This window comes from Emys orbicularis, chromosome 1 (assembly GCF_028017835.1).
Source record: "Emys orbicularis isolate rEmyOrb1 chromosome 1, rEmyOrb1.hap1, whole genome shotgun sequence".
NCBI classification, from domain to species: Eukaryota; Metazoa; Chordata; order Testudines; family Emydidae; genus Emys; species Emys orbicularis.
Window position 1 is genome coordinate 190,316,079 of NC_088683.1, and position 20,460 is coordinate 190,336,538.

The window sequence follows — 20,460 nt, forward strand, 5'->3', positions numbered from 1 at the left end:
CATCAGTTGTCGGGCGGACATGTTTCCCTTCACTCTATGCCGAAGTGATAAAACTCTGGAATTGGTGCATAGCTAAGCAGATAGTCTTCCCTTCCAGGTATTAAGAACACTATGGCTGACTACCTCAGCAGATGCTTCTATCGGAGTTACAAGTGGGAGTTGGATTCACGAGTCCTCAGCAGGATATATTTAACCTGGGGGTTTCCAGAAGTGGACTTTATTGCACTGCAGCCAATGCAAAGCGCAAGAAATTTTGTTTGAAAGGGGGGACCTGAACCTCAATCACTAGGCGATTCCTTTCTCATCTCATGGATGAAGGGCCTTCTTTATGCATATTGGCCAATACCATTGCTCTTGAAAATTCAAAGTCAAGCAAGACAAAGTCATGTTGTTTGCGCTGACTTGGCCATGAAAAGTTTGATATCCTTATGTCATTAGACTTGCTTCTCGTCCACCACTGCAACTTCTGATCAGTTCTTGTTTGTTGTCTTAGGATACTGGTCAGACACTTCACCCCAGTCTTGAATTTCTCTGGCTCCAGGCATGATTCCTCAATGGTTCTCTGGATTAGAGACTACGTGTTAAACAGTAGAAAGGAATCCATGTGACATGCTTAATTCAAAAATGAAGGAGATACTACCTCTGGCAGACCCACTGACAGATTTCTCCTGCCCACTCTCTTCTTGTTCCATTGTCCTGGGCTACCTCTTGGAATTAAAAAGATCAGATCTTCCTATGAGTTTCATCAAGTTTCACTGAGTAGCTGTAACAGCCTTTCATTACCTAGTAGAAGATTTTTCGGTTTTTGCTCACCCCACGACGTCAAGATTACTCAGAGATGTGGTTAATCTTTTCCCTCAAATTAGAGAACTTACTTAACAATATGGGACTTAAACCTGGCTGATAATTACCTTATGAATTACCTTTGTGAGCCATTAGCTATGTGTTCATTGGTTCACCTATAGCTGAAAACAGGTTTTTTTGGTGGCCATCACTTCTGCCTGGAGGGTCGGAGAACTGGGGGCTTTCATGGCAGACCCTCTTCCATTTCCTGTGTTCTTCAAGGAAAAGGTCTTGTTACAACCACATCCAAAATATTCATCTAAGGGATCTTCCAATGTTCATATTAACCAGACCATTCATCTACCAGACTGCTTGTTTCAATTGCAGACTGATCCAAAGGATCTACAATCTATCCAGAAATTTTCAAGATAAGATCTGGGTGTATTCTTTTATGTTACGACTTTGCCAACATCAACCTCCTTCCAGAGCATTAGCTCATTCTACAAGGTTACAATCTACTTTCATGGCATTACTGAAGAATGTTCCAGTTGCTGAAGTATGCAGAGATGCAACCTGGACTTCAGTACATACTTTCTACAACCACTGTACTTTGGTTCATGCCCCTAGATCAGATAGTGTAGTTGTCAATGCAGTTTTGTCTTCAGTATTAGATTCTGTTACAAAGCTTCCTCCTCCTTGTCAGAATACTGTTAGGGAGTCACCTGAAGTGGAGCACCCATAGGAACACTACTGTATGAAGGGGGAGAGGTTACTCACCTTATGCAGTAACTGGACTTCTTCAAGATATGTCCCCTTATGGGTACTCCACTACTTGCCCTCCTCTTCTCCTTCTGAGTTTTTTTTCTGCAGGACTTTGCAAAGGACTTTGCAGGACTTTTCTTTGAAAAGAAACTGAGGATGGTTTGCCTGTTCAGCTCTGTATACAAGACTGTATAGGGTACATACATGCATGAGCCGAACAAGAACTGCTACCAAAAATCTCTGATTAAAGGTGCGGGGGTGCACATGCACGTGAAGTGGCGCACACGTAGGGACACACATCACTAAGAACTCCGGTTACTGCACAAGGTGAGTAACCTCTGTGTTCATAAAGAGGCAAAGTTAAGGCTCCTTGTGCCCCCTTTATAAAAGTATTTGGAGAATATTAAGTATTTGATAACATTTTTCTGAAAATTTCTGCCACAAATTAAGCAACTTTTCAGTATAAATACCTTGTTTAGTAGCACTGTGCATTGTAGCTTCTAAACAACTAGGTCCTAAAAACCGGTTTTAATTGGTCCAAACACACTTTTTAAATCTGGTTTCAATAATCTTTATTACATAAGCGTGTACAGTTCAGACAGGCCCATACTGTCTTCTTTTCCTTTCTTCTTTTTCCCTTCTCTTCACAGCCATCTTCCCCTTCCTTTGTTATTTTGTTCCTTTACTCATATTAACCTTCTCACCCAAGCTCTACCCCCAGCTTAAAAAAACAAAACCCAAACCCAGCAAAACTTGTGACAAGCCATGTGCCAGTCACCACCAAAATCATTTACTTATTCTATTTATGTTCCCTGCCCTTTATCTGTTCCTGCGTTTCCAATGGTAAGCTCTTCAGGACAAGAACTCCATCGTCTTGTGTGTTTATAGGGTGTCTGGGACAATGGGGCCTGTTCCTTATTGGGACTTCTGGGTGCTAATAGAATATAAATTATTATTATAGTGCTTCCAACAGAATATAGGTGTTAGAGGATTTTGTTTCTATGGCACATGATTGCCACATGACTCTAATCCAAGCAGGTTATCAATTGGCATAAACTGTGATAGCTCTGTTGAAGTCAATGGAGCCATGACAGTTTGATTTCAGTGGGGCTAGGACAATTTATACCAGCTGAGGATCTGCCCCTTAGTGTCAAAAAAAAAAAAAAATTGCCACAAGAACACCACTTTGGTGCTACAGTAACAGAGAAGGTATGAGCATTACAAAGGCAAATAATTTTAGAGCAAAAAGGAAAGTCACTTTTCTAGAAAGGTGTTAAGACAAATTGAAGGCCAAGACTTGTGGAAACATTGAGTGTAGAATTCACTACTTAAGATTTTTCATACCTTTGAATTTCTTTCAAAAATCCAAATAGTGAGAGAATATGCAGGTGGTCTAGTACTATAAAGTCTAGCAAATCCCAGCAACACAGATTGTTTTACTTATCAGTCTGTCATTTTGTTACCTTTTTCTTTTCTCTTCTTTTTTCTGACTTTTTCATACTGATGATGATTTTCTCCTGCAGAGCTCTGATAACGCCCCAGCTCAACCAGCTCCTAACCAGCGTGTTGTAGAGGTGGCGATTCCTGATGTAGGGACTTTTGTGATTGAGTCAGAGGAGGGGGGTTATGACGATGAGGTACCTTTGATTGCAGTCTTGCGCACAGTTGCTACACTAGTGTTTTCTTTTGCTGCCTGGTGTGAATTTTTTGGCATGTTGCACATTGTGGCGCTTAACAGATATCTGCATAACTAAAAGCTTAGCAATTTGTGATGATGATCTCTTGAAATTCACAACAAAAATGTACAGAAAAGATAGCAGCAGTTACCCGAATTGGGCACATTTTTGTGTGGTATGAAATGATTATAGGAAGGCACATATATCTGTACCTTTGAGCTATTGGAAATTGAGTATTATCTTAGGCCAAGTGTAGTCTATGAAAGATATTTGTGAACTATATTACATTTTTTAAAGAACTGTAAGAATAAAGAATGACATTCTGAATTTCCTCGTTTTTGTCAGTTGAATGAAGTTAAGGTTCAAACTACATCTCTTATCTGCCAAGCTTAGACATTTTAGATTCAGAGGAGCAAATTGTCCTACAGATACAAGCTGAAATATTTAGACACAGAGGCATGAGTTAAGGACAGATTAGCAGCCAACTGTGTTTCCTGGCTCTTGATTTTTCAATTGTATTTCCTTTTATGCTAGGGTTCCAACTTACAATGGTAACAGTTAAAGAAGAAAAGTGTAATTAAAAAGGCAAATATTAGAAATGTTTAAAAATTCTCATTTATTTCATAATTGCATTCCTATAACATGACTATTAGAAAAGCAAATTAAAGGTTAAGTTGTTCCTTGTGGCGCAACTTAAGTTTCAGCTCTGGAGGAGTAGACCAGAAAGGCATAGAACCTCAGAGCCACCCCTTTGAGAAACAGTCTCCTTCCTGCTTTTCCCTTTGCTCCAGAAGGATAGTAGTTTTTTGCGGGCCTAGATCAGCAGCAAATTACAATACCCCCAATTTAGCTTAGTTTTTCTGGCTCGTGTGTGGGAATGCAGAGCCAAGGGTCCACCCCATACTCCACTACTTCCTGTCCGTTTGCTCAGAGAGGGGACATAGCTGGTGCACGGTGCCTGCTTACTCAAGGAACCTGGACCTATGTTCTGAGTAACTCATGGAGCCATGTATTGCTGGGTTACTTCTATGTGCAGCAGTGAGTAGGTCAAATCATATTCCACTCCTCAGTTGTGAGAAACATTAATTGGCAGAATGGGATGGAGAACTTAAATTGGTACTGTTGTATTTGTAAGAAGTCAGACCCACTGTGATCTGAATGCAGCAGTTACATATCTGTGTCCTTTGACCTTATGTCCTACATAATGCAGCTCTAAAGAAAGTTCTTATGATATCCTGACTAGCTCCAAGGGAATTGTTGTTAATGTTCACCTTTAAGGACATTCACAACTCGGCCCCTCCCTACTTATCTGCCTTTGTCTTACAGCAATGCCATCCCACATCCCCTTCTTCTCAGTGGTGCTGATCTTGTGTCCATTTGTCTGCTTATTCCGTAAATGTATTTGTGCTTTTTTACATGCTACCCTTACATATGGGATGTCCTCCCTGACCTATTCCCAAAGCTTTCTGCCCTCTCTCCATAAAGACTCACTTCTGTTGTGATGCCTGCAAGAAATTAGCCAGCCAATAATGCCTAGACCGAGGGGTATTTGGAGACAGAGCTGGCTGTTTGTTTATTTGTATATAAGTAGGAAAAAGACCTTTCAAGTAACTTGGAAGTGTTAATCTGAGCATATAACTAACCGGTGTAACTGCATAATCTTACTGGTTTTACCTTTGTCTTCCCTTCCCACTTCCCTCCTGTTAGTTTAAATTTGTTGCTTCTTAATTCAGATTGTCATAAACTCTTCAGGGCAGGGACCATGTCTTCTTGTGTGTTTGTACAGCACCTAGCACAATGGAACCCTGATCCTGATTTTGAATATATATTTTATGTAATAATACAATTATTAAATTATGAAGTATCTGGAAAAATGATAAAAATAAATATTTGTAGTATTGAACATCAAAAATTCTGAATTTTGAATGGATTTTTTAATTTGAAATAATAGAAACTTTGCTTTTATCCCTTGCTAGTAAGACAGGCTCTTAGGTTAGTACTAATTCATTTTGCAGTATTTGCGGAATAACAGTATTGAACCGTCTCTTCTTTCCTTGGACATTTTGCCCATATAATTATTAAATTGCTTTCATTGCATTTGGAATAATTATTAGTACTTACTTTATTCTAATGTAAACATCTGTTAGATCATATATGGCTGTTGCTTTGGTAGAAGTAGAGAAAAATGTTATGATTAATTTGCAGAACACAAACTCTAACACTGAAGCATTTGCCATTCCAATGTTTGCATGCAGTAGGTTGTTCTTTGTTGCATGAGACTAAAGGCATATTGACTTAAATAATTAAAATATTAATCATTCAAAACTTTTACCTTAAATCCCCTGTGGCAGGTCATGCTGACCCCGAACATGCAAGGTATTATCATGGCTATAGGTAAAGCCAGGAATGTTTATGACAGGTGTGGGCCAGAAGCAGGGTTCTTTAAGGTACAACTAACATTTCAATCTTTATTTCTCCTCTGATTTTTTTTTTATTATTGGAATATTTTTTCCTATTAATGCATATTATGATTGTTCTGGCATTTGTCTGTTTTCTTTTTCTTGGCTTCAGTCCTCAGTTAGTTAGTAATACTTTTGTCCTGACAGAAGCATAAAGAAATCTTATTATGTGTGTGTGTTTTTTATAGGGGTGTGGTTAGCAATAAAGCTTTCTGATACCACTAGTCACAGCTTCCCACATTTTCTAAGAAAGATAATACTAAGGCTAGGGGTGTGAGCTTGAACAATGACGGCATTTGTTTATCTTTTTCATAACTAAGGGCTTGTCTCAATTTACAACACTGCAGCAGCGCCACTGTAATGTTTCATTGGAGACATTGCCTACCATGAAGGGAGACCTTCTCCTGTTGGCACAGGTACTCCACCTCCCTGAGAGGCATTACCTATGTCGATGGGAGAAGCCCTCCTGTCAACATAGCACTGTCTACACTGGGGGTTAGGTCAGTATAACTACATCACTTGGGGGGTGAATAAACCACACCCCTGAGCAACGTAGTTATACCGACATAAATTCCTAGTGTAGACCAAGCGTAAACGCAGACTTCCACTAGCATGTCTCTGAGAATTCCAGCATTTTCACACAGGAACATCGCTGTGTTCACCAAAGCTTTTCAAAGCTTTCTTGTCCTCCATAAAATAACAAGCTGAATGGTTTGGTTTGGTTTACTTGTTACAGTGTAAGTATTATCCCTTTTGTATAGTGTACTGTATTATTGAGAGATACTGTTTTAGGTGCCCATTCTTTAACTTTTCAAAGTAATATTAAATTTAGAAAACATATCCAGATGTTATCAGTTTTCCTTAATATGTAAACATTCTGAATTGTTGGTACATAAGCTTTTGAATCATCAGTGTGCCAGTGGAAGAGCCACCATGACATAGTGCAGAATTTTTTTTATTTTATTTTTTTCAGTGGGAATGCGTGTTTATGGTATTTAAAAGGAAAAAAATGGAAGTTGAAATTTTTTACCTTGGGGAGTGTATATTCATTAACATTTGTTTTAAATATGCATAATTTCTGGTGAGACAGATACGGTCTTCTATACTCTTACCATATATAGTGAGTTGATTTGGTTAGAAAATGTGGTAGGAGTTTGCTTTTTCCTTACTGATAGAGCTGGTCAGGAATTTTTCAACTAAACATTTTTCATTGGAAAATGCAGATTCATCAAAACAACTTTTTTATGGGAAAAGGTCCATTGCAATGCATTTCCTGTTTTTTGAAAAATTCAAATGAAAAGTGCCACTTTTTGGTTTGAAATGACTTTTAGTTTTGAAGTTCAATTTAATGTATAGTAAAAAATATACATAAAAAAGTTCATAATGGAAACAAAATATTTTGTTTGATCTGATTTGAAATTTTGTTCAGTTCATACAAACTTTAGAGATTACTATTTTTTGTCCTGATTTGAGATGGGGAAAATATTTTAAATCTCAAAAATTCCCATGGGATGAGAGAACCATTTCACACACAGCTCTACTTTACTTACCTTCCTGGGGTTGGTGGTGGTGTACTTGTATGTAAAAAACATTCAGACAATATTTTCAGTGAATACTTTGGCTTAAATGCGCAATATGATAGTGAAGTGGCTGACTCAGTTTCCTAACTTGAAGAATATTAAGTGTAACTTCATGTTACTTCAGTGTGGTTTTCCATAGTCTCTTAGATGCTCTGTGCCTTAATAAAATTATATGCCATTTTTTGTTTTGCATTGTATTTTAGGTATAATAGTGCTTACAAAGATAATTTTCTGTTTTTCATGTTTTTTTCTTTAGTTTGTTTTAGGATATGTTTGCTTTACTGTTGTTCTTGGTGAACTTCACTGAAACCTGAAGTTTTTATAGGGTAGTTGTCTTAGTTTTCAGAATCAAGCAAAACACATTCTTCAGGATTTTTGTATATAACTTCCTTTGAGAAATAGATAGAATCTTTCTCTGATATATTGGTTGTACCGTAATCCCATTTTCTGCATACTGTATTAAGAAAAAACGATTATTTTGCTCAGCATATAAGAATCTTAGAACTCAGATAAGATGCCTGTTACTGTACTTGGTCAAGTCAAAAATGTGTATGGAAAAAGTTCTTTTCTTCTGTTGGTAGACTGTCTATAAAGTGGTATGTGTTAAGTGCTTTTGCCTTGGGACTTGTCCATGCTAGGAAGGGTTTGCTGGTGTAGCTATACTGGTATAGCTGTACCAGCAAATGCCCCTACTGGAGATGCTTTTTTGCTGGTATAGTTACCTTGACTTAATTAGACCTTTATTTTGGTCCTGATAATCGATCCTTTCAATTGAGATCATGCAAAGCTTGTCAATAGCATTTTGGTATGTCCAAGGAAAAGAGTAAAAATGAACACACAGACACACACCTCTGCCTCCAGCTAGGCTAGTTAAAGTCCCACCCTTGAAAATGAGATGAGGGCTTTCTCCTGTCTTCACATGCCTCTGAACGTATAGCATTTCACTTATGTATTGAGTGTCTTGGAAGGAAAGAGAAGAAAACCCTTGAATTCCTAAGTAGAAAGAGGAACCACCTGCAATATCCAGTTTATTCTGTGAAAAAACACTGTTATGTTTGTTAAATGTTAGTTATAGTTTTGGAAACTGGTAGAAACATGTATAGAAGAGGAGATTTTAATTATGTGAAAGAAATGGTTGATAAGTCTTGCTGAGATGAGTAGTCTTGCCAAATGTTTGGGAAGAAAGGAATTTGAAATATTAAACTGGATGTTTATTACTGAGTGCTTTGAAACTGCCTGTTGTTTTTCTGTTGTGTTCAAGATTTGTTAGTGTTACAGCGTTAATATACATTATCCTGCATACAGGCATTGTATACATTCACTCTAGTTCAAGTTGACATTTCTTTACCATAGTGCTTGACCATTTTTGTACCTTTAGAAAAAAAAACTTGAAATATAATAAGATCTGTCACCATTTCTCTCAGTGATTTGTCTTTTGTTCCACACAGTGCTTAGAGTCAGTAATTAAGTAGTTAATGAGCACAATTGAAAAGTTTTCATGAAAACTAGAATTTATTTTAAAAAAAAATAGGGTTACCATATTTAAAAAATAAAAAAAGAGGACACTCCACGGGGCCCCGGCCCTGCCCCTTTCCCACCCCCGGCCCCGCCCCAACTCCACCCCTTCCCCAAAGTCCCTGCCCTATCTCCGCCCCCTCCCCTGAGCGCCCCGCATTCCCACTCCTCCCTCCCAACCATGCGAAAAGGGCTGCCCGAGTGCTACCGGCTTCACGGTTTGCCGGGCAGCCCCCAGACTCTGCGCTCCCGGCCGGTGCTTCCCTAGCGCAGCTGGAGCCCGGGAGGGGAAGCGCCCAGCCGCGGGCGCAGGGTCTGGAGGCTGCCTGGCAAACCGTGAAGCCGGTAGCCCCCGGGCTTCGGGCAGCCCCCACGCCTCCGGACCCTGTGCCCCCGGCCGGGCACTTCCCCTCCCGGGCTCCGGCGGCTGCTGTGCTCCCTGAACTCCTGGGCTCTGTAAGCGCCGAGCTGCCCGAGCGCTACCGGCTTCGGGCAGCCCCCATGCCTCTGGACCCTGTGCCCCCGGAGCCCGGGAGGGGAAGTGCCCGGCCGGCAGCTCAGGGTCCGGAGGCATGGGGGGCTGCCCGAAGCCGGTAGCGCTCGGGCAGCTCGGCTCTTAAACAGAGCCGAAGAGTCAAGGTAGGGAGCACAGCAGCCGCGGGAGGGGAAGTGCCCGGCCGGCGGTATTTTTCCCGGACATGTTCGGCTTTTTGGCAGTTCCCCCCGGACAGGGGTTTGATTACCAAAAAGCCGGACTTGTCCGGGAAAAACCGGACGTATGGTAACACTAAAAAAAATAGTGCCTGCAAAGATGGAAAAGTATTTCTTGTGACACTAGCATAAAGGAAAAACAATGTAAAATACTAAATGTTTATGCGGTTAAGGCCTTGTAAGGCAGGATAGAAACTTGTTTTTAAGTATTTGTTTTCCGTAGAAATCAGATAATTAGGTTCTTAGTGTAAACCATTTCCATCATGCTTAAATATATTTTTTAAAAGCTTTACATGTTCATTAAACTTTCTCTGAAAATAAATTTTGCATTTTAACCCTGGGCAAAAACTATTTTTCAACACGAAAGCTTTCAGAATAATTCACTGGCTAAAATGGCTGCAATTGTCTTGTACATCTTCTGGCTGTAGAGACATATAGTAGGTATCTTTACCTTGGGTAAAAAGATGGGATGGCTAGAGAAGTGGCTGGATAGTAAAAAGCTAAATCTTCCCTGAGGAGGTTTTAACACAGGTGAGAAAATGATGTTGAAGTTCTGCCCATATGGGCACATAAGTACTACCCTATTGCCAGTGATAGCTAATCAGAGAGAGAACAACAACCTCAGTTTTGTTTTTAAAATGTTAAATGACTCCCATTACAAGGGTACTTAGGGAATATGTTTAAGTAGGACAGGGCTGGGGGATTACTAAGCATCTTGTAGCATGGCCAGCAATATGAGGATGTTAACTTCACAGAAATAAAAATAATAATTCACTTGTCAGGGAAAAATAACTGATTTTTTTTGTTAAATTATGTAGGCAATTAAATTGGAGTATGCACGGCTACTAAAATTGGCTCAGGATGATCCACCACCCGAATGTGATTACCGTTTGCATCATGCAGTTGTCTACTTTATGCAAAACGAGGCACCAAAGAAAATAATTGAGAGAACATTACTGGAACAGTTTGGAGATCACAATCTGAGCTTTGATGAAAGGTAATGGGAAAATGAGACATGCTAATCTTATACTATTACATTTTTTATTCAGAGGATACAATAGTTAACTCTCCTTTATGTATTGTATGTATAATGTGGCTATTAGGTACCCACCATGAACAATATATTTGCCTAGCCACCACTTCAGTAAAGGTTTCCCTTTACACAATGTTGCAATTTTTAACATGAAATACTACTTTTAAGAAATACATAATTAAATTGTGGAACTGCTTGCTGGAATATATCAGTACATCCAAGAACTTAGTAGCATTCAGGATAGAATTAAATATTTATATGGATAATGGGAACATCGATGGTTAATTTAGATAGAATAACATTAAAGAGAAATCCTTATATTTGATGGCATAAATCAATCAATGGTGATTAGAAAGAAATGTTCACTATTGGTATAATATTATTCCATAATTTACCATTACATATTCTTGTTCCTTTCTCTGAAACAACTTGTACCGGTCAATGTAAAAAACAGCACACTAGGCTAGATGTCTAATAACTTGTCTAATTCCCTGTGGCAATTTCTGTGTGCCACCCTAACACTTGTTCACCTATTTAAAAACACAAACTGAAAGATTATAGTAGTGTATCCTGCCCCCCTCACAATACCAGCACTTAGAGAATTAGGATCTGAAGCTTCAAGATTACATTTCAAAAAACTAGTTAAAAGTTCAGGAAGATTTAAGCCACCTGATTTTTAACTTTTTAAAAAAAAACTGATATGGCATTTTGGTAGAGGAAGAAAGTTAAAATATAGTGATTGTTTTACATATATGTAAAGTAATTATGAGAAAGTCCTGTACCCTCTGCCTGTGAATACATGACAAGGAACTCAAGAAGTATACAGGAAATCACACTTCCTGTCTGTACTTTAGTCAAAGTTATAGTGCTCTAATTATGTTTACTTGCAGTATTTTAGGCTAATATCTCTGCAGTGTTAACATGTGTCTGTGAGTTTTCAGTTACCACCAATTAATTTTTTTGCAACTCTTCTTTCTTTGTTTTTAAGGTGCCGCAACATAATGAAAGTGGCTCAAGCCAAACTTGAAATGATAAAGCCTGATGAAGTAAACATGGAGGAGTATGAGGCCAGTATTTTTTTTTCCTAATAAATTGTAACAGAGAATAATTATCTACTAAAATTCAGAAAAGATCTTTTGTTCATTTACAGTGCACAGTTTCTTGTTAACCAAATTTCCCATGTTCAATTCTGTTGAAAGACCGTTTATTTTTGGGAAGGTCAAATTTGAGCAGGGCCGTAATTAAAAGATAGTTTATTGGTCTTGGCCAAATCCCTAATGATTTGATATCATTAACAGCGCCCCATAGTTTATCACCGTGTGAATTGGTTGGCTTTTTCTACGAGAAGTGGCCATCTATTAAAATAGTATGGGTGGTTTCAGGTCAGTAGGACCTGGCTACAGTTTATCTCCAGCTGGTATACTGTCATTCCCAATGTATTGGCAAGAATCCAATTCATGTACATTCTGTCTCACACCGAGACTACTTCAGATTAATCTCTCCCAATCCCCTTCCCCCCAAACCCCTGAAATATTGAAGTACTTGATCAATACATCCTGATTTTAAAATGCCGACACATACTACTCAAGAATGAAACCTTGACAAGTCATTTCTGAGAAACTGGTCACATTCCAGATAAATATCAAGTGATGTCTATTTAGCAAAGCATTTAGTCACATGTTTGAAGTTATGCATGTGCTTTAAATGAATTGGGGCCTAAATCCTTCAGATGCAGTTCTTTTCCCATACAGGTCCCCATGCATCACTTGAACCTCATCTTTTTGCCTATAGGGCCAAAGAGAGAACAATTTTCCCCCTCACCTAACCAATGGAAGACAGAGATGCTCTGCGCCGCTTCACCAGCCTAAAGGCCTGAAATAGGCTCGGTTGCCTTTCGGTGTGCTTTCCCTCCCCAGTGGAGGGGAAGGACTGGAGGATTCACAGAGTGGCAGGTTCTCTGCCACGCTTCTTTTTCTGTTCTGGGTTCAAGTTCCTTCCCACTCCTGCATAACTTTACATAGGTGTACACTACAGATCTTGGCTCTGTCACACCTGGGTGCCACCTCTCCCCCTTGCACATGTGTAAAACATCTTTTTTCTGCTAAACGGGGGAGGGGAAGACATATCTGCAAAGGTAACATTAGGATTGATCATAAATAGACAGTAAATGTTTCATAGAACCTCATGCAGGCTCTTTATGTTGGGGTGAATTTCACCATAAATAGATATCTGGCAAGCCATGTTGGGGTTGGAGTTCCGTCCTTTGCAGGCAATTAAGAGCTGCCATTCTAACCAACTGGAATAGAAACATGCTGCAAATTTGAAGTAAAACATTGGTTTGCCTATAAAATATTGGTAAAGTGATTCCAGTACAAACCACATTGCTTTTGGTTTGCAGTATTGTAACATTTTGCTTCAGGATCAGAGTTATGATTTTCTTCAGCCTCTATGACAAGACAAGATTCTCATCACTTCCCATTTTACTTTTTGCCATCCCCTTTCCCCTGTTCATAGATTAAAATTAGTCTGATGTTTATATCTCATTTCTCTCTCTCTCACTCACACGCGCACACACACACAGATATAGATATAGATATAGATAAATAAAATAGTCATGTAAATACTTCATGTAAACAGTCATGTAAATAGATAATCCTATTTTGGTTGTTCTCCTTCCCACTCCCAGGAGATAAAAAGGACATTTTACAATCCTGCCTGGTATTCCCCTTAGACTGCTGTATTTGTTCCTTTCAAATGGCAATGAATTATGTAAACATAATCCTATGGAATTTGTGTTTCATCACTTTACAAAGTTTAAGAATTTTCTTTTTGTCTGTGTGACAAATATTTAGACAGTTTGATATTTTTCTTCTTTTTATGTGAAAAATATTTTCCGAATTCTTTGATTTATCCCCCAAACAATTCATGAGTGCTTATTGTGTGTATGCAATGCTGTGTGAAGAGTGCAAAATGTAGCTCTTCTTTGTATGAATGAACATTCTTAATACACTTTCTTATGTGCAGAGATGGCATCAAGAATATAGAAATTACAGAGAAACAACCATGTATCTCATGGTAGGATTGGAACTTTTTCAAAAAAAGAGGTAAGAGGTGACATTCTAGAATTCAGACACGGGGGTTATTTTAAATTGGTTACGTTAAACACTCAGTTTCTGAGGGGGGGGGAAAGCAATGTAAACGATAAACCAAATTAATGGAAAAATAATAAATGTAAAAAAAAAAATTGTGTATTGCAATTACACCATTCTTTTTCAGAAAAGTTCAATATTGCTTTGAATATATCAGAATGGGCAGCTGTATATATTTGACAATTTGTTGCATAAATTAAAATGACACAATACAGAAGAACCACACAAAAATATAATCACCTCCACTATCCTCAATAATTTTTTGGGGGATGTGGGGGGCAACTGGCTTTCCTAAATGCCCAGTAGGTTAGTAAATGTAACCTCTGAAGACCAAAGTGGAGAGCAATTTCCAAAGTCAAGGACCTCTTGCTAAGAATGTCCTGCCAGCAACACCCTCTTATTATACAGAGGGAGCATAAGCACCTAGGCTTATTTTGAGAACTTGGCAAAAGAGGGAATAAGGTCTAACAAATTACAACCTGCATTCAAAGTTATTCTATCACATTGATCCAAAACTGGACTTTGCACAGGGTTTATGCGGATAAATAAGGCTGATGGTAAAACATGCTCAACCCAAAAAGAAGTCCTGCAAAGATGAAAAGAATATTATGAATGTGCACTTAACCATCCTGAAGTGGTGAAGTGACTCAAAGCTCAGATCTGGTCACATTAGTAGTAGATGCAGTCCCTGCACCCAAAACCTGTGTAGAGTACCTATTTTGTATGAAGTCTGCTCTGCCATAAAGAAATTGCAAAGCGGGCACGATGCTGGATCTGAGGCATAACCCCAAACTTCTCAGTTGCTCCGTACAGTCCATAAGTGTAGCATTACACCGTTTTTTTCCAGGTTTGTACAGGGAATGTGCTAATGCCCATGTGCTGAGTTAGGAGAGACAGACCAATAACCTTGCTTTCTGTTACCGGAAAAGTTTTTATACATGTCCTACTCACCCAGCTCCAGCCTAACCTTGTGAAACGCCATCACCCAGGGCAGTCAGGCGTCACTGCTGGATGATCTACAATGGGCGTTGTACTTGGTCTTCATCTTTTATCTGAGATCCATCAAGAATTCAGTCATCCTTTGACAGGAGCATATGGAGACTTAGTCTTCAATTCTGTTAATAGAGCTGCCCTGAGGAAGGCCCTACAAGGCACTGATGTTCCTGATATCTTCTTGAGGTGAATTAAAGATCTACATAATAACTCTCGGGCACAGGTGCAATGCAGGACCTCTAGGTCTAACAGAGTTTACATTAGATCCCATGTGAAGCAGGGATGTGTCTTGGCCTCATCGCCATTCGGCCATACAATAGATTGGCTCCTTGATCAAGTCTCCACAAATACCAGTATAATTGTCTGTTCAACTTCTTTTACCAACTTGGATTATGCGGATGATATCCTCTTCAGACAGCTTGCATATGACCTGAAAGACAGGAGAGCTTCTGCTACAGGGCAGCTGCCCTTGGGCTAAAGATTTCTTGGACAAAATCAAAAATCCAGAATGTCAGGGCAAAAGTTGATACAAGACATCTGTGCTGCCGGAAGAAGTGGATGATTTCAGCTCTCTAGGCAATAATTTGTCATCAGATGGGCACAGCCAGACAGACATCCTAAGGAGAGTCAGTTTAGCAGCCTCAGCCATGAAAGACCTGCGTAGGTTCTGGAGCCAAAAGAAGATGAAAGTATATACAAAAGTACAGATTTATCAAACCTGTGTACTGCTGATCCTCTTATGGATCTAAAACATGGATGATGCTTAAACAAGACAGCAGGAGGCATTTCATATGTGTGTCAGTGGCAACTACCAGCCATAAGAGAGTTCGATTTTTATCAGTAACAGGGATGTATTATTGAGAACTGGCCTTGACAGGACTGAAGTCATCATCAGTCATTACCACAAGCACTTTTTGGTCATGTAGCCCATCTTGGAGATAAAGTCCTGGCACATGGAGCCCTGAAGATCAGACTTGAGGGGACGTTGCCCAGCCATGGACTGGTGGCAGCCACACAGCCATCCATGCTTAACCTGGTTGAGCCAGGATTAAAATTGTGTTGAGACATTTTATGTCTTAGCCAGAGTTCCATTCCCTGAGACTCTTAAAGCATGTTTCAGTAGGACTAACACAGCAAATGTCTAGCCTGTACAATGTTCCCATCATTGAGATCTATTGAGCTGTTGCATGGTGTTTTCTCAATACTTTTACATTGCATTACTATCTGGATACCACTGTCTTAGATGGATGTCCAGCTTGGAAGAGTAACATAAGTCACTCCATAGAGAACTTCTCTGCCCTCCTTCCACTTGGGCTTGATTGATATGGCTTGTATTGCTTGATTAATCACCTATGGCTATCCCTAAGGAGGAGTGGATACTAACTAGGAATTGTCATTCCTTGAGGGACTTGCTTCTGCGTTTATATGCTCTCTGTTTGCCTCCCTTTCTCCTCTGAATTGTATGTGTACGTCTTTGAACTCTGAAGTTTGAGAGAGAATGGACGGATCAGTGCCTGTACCAACACTATATAATTTCAGGCACAATGTTTAGTGCTGTAAGAGGGCACTGATGCCATCCACAATCACCATTGCTTTCCTTAATCTTCTGAAACTGCAGCACTGGGACACATCTTATTCTTGTGAACGTGAAAAACACAACCCCCTCAGCCAACTCCTTTTTAATAATCAAATCTTTCTCTTTCAGTTTTTCTATTCCATAAACTGCCATTCCAAATAGACTTTACGGTCAGAAGGGACCATCGTGATCATCTAGTCTGACACATTGCAGGCCACAGAACCTCACCCACCCACTCCTGTAATACACCCCTAACCTCTGTCTGAGTTACTGAAATCCTCAAATCATGATTTAAAGACTTCAAGTTACAGAGAATCCACCATTTACCTAGTTTAAACCTGCAAGTGGTCTATGCCTCATGTAGCAAAGGAAGGCGAAAATCCCCCAAGGTCTCTGCTAATCTGACCTGGGGGAAAATTCATTCCCGACCCCAAATATGGCGATCAGTTAGACCCTGAGCATGTGGGCAAGACCAACCAGGCAGACACCTGGAAAAGAATTCTGAGTAGTAACTCAGAGCCCTCCCCATCTAGTGCCCTGTCTCCAGACATTGGGGATTTTTGAAGCTAGCAGTCGCCGATGAGCCTCATGCCATCATAGCCAGTCCCATCATAGCATCCCCTCTATAAACTTATCAAGCTCAGTCTTAAAGCCAGTTAGGTTTTTTGCCCCCACTGCTCCCCTTGGAAGGCTGTTCCAGAACTTCACTCCGCTGATGGTTAGAAGCCTTTCTAATTTCGAGCCTAAACTACTTAGCTTAAATAACTCCTCTCCCTCCCTGGTATTTATCCCTCTGATGTATTTATAGAGAGCAATCATATCTCCCCTCAGCCTTCTTTTGGTTAGGCTAAACAAGCTAAGTTCTTTGTGTCTCCTTTCATAAAGTAGGCTTTTCATTCCTCTGATCATCCTCATATCCCTTCTCAGCTCCTGTTCCAATTTGAATTCATCTTTCTTAAACTCGGGAGACCGGAATTGCACACAGTATTCCGGATGAGGGTCTCACCAGTGCCTTGTATAATAGTACTAGCACTTCCCTGCCTCTACTGGAAAAACCTCACCTGATGCATCCTAGGACTGCATTAACCTCTTTCATGGCCGCATCACCTTGGTGGCTCATAGTCATCCTGTTATCAACCAATACATCCAGGTCTTTCTCCTTTGTCGCTTCCAACTGATAAGTCCCCAGCTTATAGCAAAAATTCTTGTTGTTAGTTCCTAAATGCATGACCTTGCGCTTTACACTATTAAATGTCATCCCATTTTTATTACTCCAGTTTACAAGGTCATCCAGATATTCTTGTCTAATATTCCAGTCCTCCTCTGTATTGGTAATACCTCCCAACTTCGTGACATCCGCAAATTTTAATAGCACATTCCCACTTTTTGTGCCAAGGTCAGTAGTAAAAATGTTAAATAAGATTGGTCCCAAGACCAATCCCTGAGGAACTCCACTATCTTTGCAGATGACACAAAGCTTGGAGGTATTACCAATACGGAGGAGGACCGGAGTATCATACAAGGTCGTCTGGATGACCTTGTAAACTGGAGTAATAGAAATGTGATGAAATGTAATAGTGCAAGGTCATGCATTTAGGAACTAACAACACGAATTTTTGCTATAACATCCAAATTTGTAAGTTGCTCCACTATGAAGGCCCTGGTATATCCTTGCATGTATTCTATATGGTTTTCATGTGTATGTAATGCTAAAAGGTACAGAAAATGTCCAAAGAAGACCTAGCCTCCTATTCCCACTAGTGTAGCTGCAGCAAATACACCTCAGTGCTCTGTTGCGCTGAAACTTTTTTTTATTGAGGCATTCACCTTAAGATGTTTGCTTGTACAAAAATACAATTTTTCTTTAAATGAGCAATCATTTCAAGGCATTTTAAGAAGATACTTGCAACCAGTGTCAAAGCAGCGAGGTCTGTTTTGTCTATCCTCAAATCTTGTTATCAGGTTCTTTATTATTCATCCTCCCGACAGTAGTGTACATGTCTCTGTCATTACTTTATTTTAGTTTAAGGTGAAAATTGCCAGTAGACTGATGCTACAAAAATTTGCTTTTGGGGAAGCCATGCCAGTCTCACTTCTGTGAACATTTCCATCAGTCTAAATACTAGTGGTAATTTGGGGACACTATAATTAACGTACCTGAAAATAAGTTTTCTCTTAGAAGTTCACTCTTGAGAAATAAAATCACACTATCCCACACCCAATTTGCAAAGGTGTAAGTGGCTACACAAAGTGCAGGATAGTGGAGAATCAGACCGAATGTGTCACGAATGTGTAGAAGAAAACTGTTTTCCTATGTATATAAGGCCTAATTCATAGCCATGTGAAGTCAGTGGAAAACCTCCCATTGATTTCAGCTTTGGATCCGGCTTATGGTTGCAACAGAAAGTTGTACTGATGTGCATTGAGGAGAAAATGCCCTAGCCAATACCAAGGGAAACCATATCAAGTGTGAGTGTTTGAATGCTTTTTTTATTGTATTGACCTTTGACAAGATACAGAAACAAATGATACCTACCTGTACAAGAGCATTATAAATCTGATGTGTGTATATATATTTTTTTGTGTGTGTTTTAGTTATATGGAAGCCTTGCTTTACCTTATCTATGCTTATCAGAATAACAAAGAACTCTTGTCCAAAGGCCTGTATAGAGGGCATGATGAAGAGCTGATATCCCATTACAGAAGAGAATGTTTGCTAGTAAGTGGAATATGACCCTAATTTTTTAGTAGTTGTTGTATGTGTGAAATACACCTCTACCCCAATATAACGCTGTCCTCGGGAGCCAAAAAATCTTACCGCGTTATATCGAACTTGCTTTGATTCGACGGAGCGCGCAACCCTGCCCCGCCGGAGCGCTGCTTTACCGCGTTATATCCGAATTCATGTTATATCGGGGTAGAGGTGTAGTTGACAGCCTTAGGTAATTGTGATGCAAAGTTGCAATTAAAAAACCCTTTGTACATTAATGTAACAAGTTAAGAGCATCCCTCCTCTTGTAAGAACAGGGCCAACAATGGAGAAGGAAGCAATGTAAAATATGAGGATTAAAAGGAAAAATTATAATTTCTGGTGTTCCTACAGAGTATGTAGCTGCCTGTTTTACTGTGGCATTATAATGAATCTGTCCACTGCTACACATAGTGTGACAAAGGATAGTGGCACACCCTAGTTTTGGACAGCAAATGGACACATTGCCACAGTGGGACTAGCCGACAGGAGACTAATGCTAGAAAAGGCAGCAATAGAAATTGATTCTTTTCTCTCTCCTCCTCCTTCCTCCCTCCCCGCCCCCTTAACTTGATTTTAATCAGCCATAGAAAGAAGTAGCAACAAAGGGAGTGGGGATCTAGCCTTCGGCAGGGATGGCTACAACAATTACGAGGAATCAGGAACCCGTTCAGGGGTCTGTTAGAGGGAAACATAGCATAAGACCTGATATGTTTAGTGAAGGATTTGCAAGATTGCCCTGACTTAAAACTTGTGATATGGTCATTGCTGATTTTCATATTGTTTTTTTGTTTGAGGAATAAATCTTTTTTTTAAAAGCTGATACTTGGCGAAACGTGAAATGCTAAGTACTTATAAGTTTTCCTTTTTTATTGTTGCATGAAGAAACTAAATGAACATGCTGCGGCACTCTTTGAGTCTGGAGATGATCAGGAAGTAAATAATGGACTGATCATTATGAATGAGCTTATTGTCCCATGTTTGCCATTACTACTGGTGGACGAAACAGAAGAAAAGGATATTGCTGCTGTAGAAGATATGAGAAACCGCTGGTGTTCGTATCTTGGACAAGAAATGGAACGTAAGTCATATGTACTTAGGGTGACCAGATGTCCCGATTTTTATAGGGACAGTCCCGATATGTGGGGCTTTGTCTAATATAGGCACCTATTACCCCCCACTCCCGGTCCTGATTTTTCACACTTGCTATCTAGTCATCCTATATGTATTTCTTAATTTCAAAGGCTCCTCCACACACACGATGCTGTAGACAAAATGATTCTGATCTTGAAGTCAGATATAGCTTATATCTTATCTTCAAGTTCTATCTTATCTTACCAATATTTTGTTCCTTTGAAATATAGAATCATAGAATATCAGAGTTGGAAGGGACCTCAGGAGGTCTAGTCCAACCCCCTGCTCAAAGCAGGACTAATCCCTAGACAGATTTTTGCCCCAGATCCCTAAATGGCCC

The 20,460-nt window shown here is 39.7% G+C and overlaps 1 protein-coding gene across 1 annotated transcript in view; it reads left to right on the plus strand.

Moving 5' to 3' along the window:
- Positions 1–20,460, plus strand: part of USP25 (ubiquitin specific peptidase 25) — a 143,783-nt gene that overhangs the window by 121,954 nt on the left and 1,369 nt on the right. Inside the window, exons 19-25 of the mRNA XM_065417106.1 lie at positions 3,069–3,182; positions 5,573–5,668; positions 10,305–10,483; positions 11,508–11,586; positions 13,544–13,623; positions 18,833–18,956; positions 19,872–20,067. Of these exons, the coding sequence (XP_065273178.1) occupies positions 3,069–3,182; positions 5,573–5,668; positions 10,305–10,483; positions 11,508–11,586; positions 13,544–13,623; positions 18,833–18,956; positions 19,872–20,067 (868 nt within the window). The remainder of the gene's footprint in view (positions 1–3,068; positions 3,183–5,572; positions 5,669–10,304; positions 10,484–11,507; positions 11,587–13,543; positions 13,624–18,832; positions 18,957–19,871; positions 20,068–20,460) is intronic.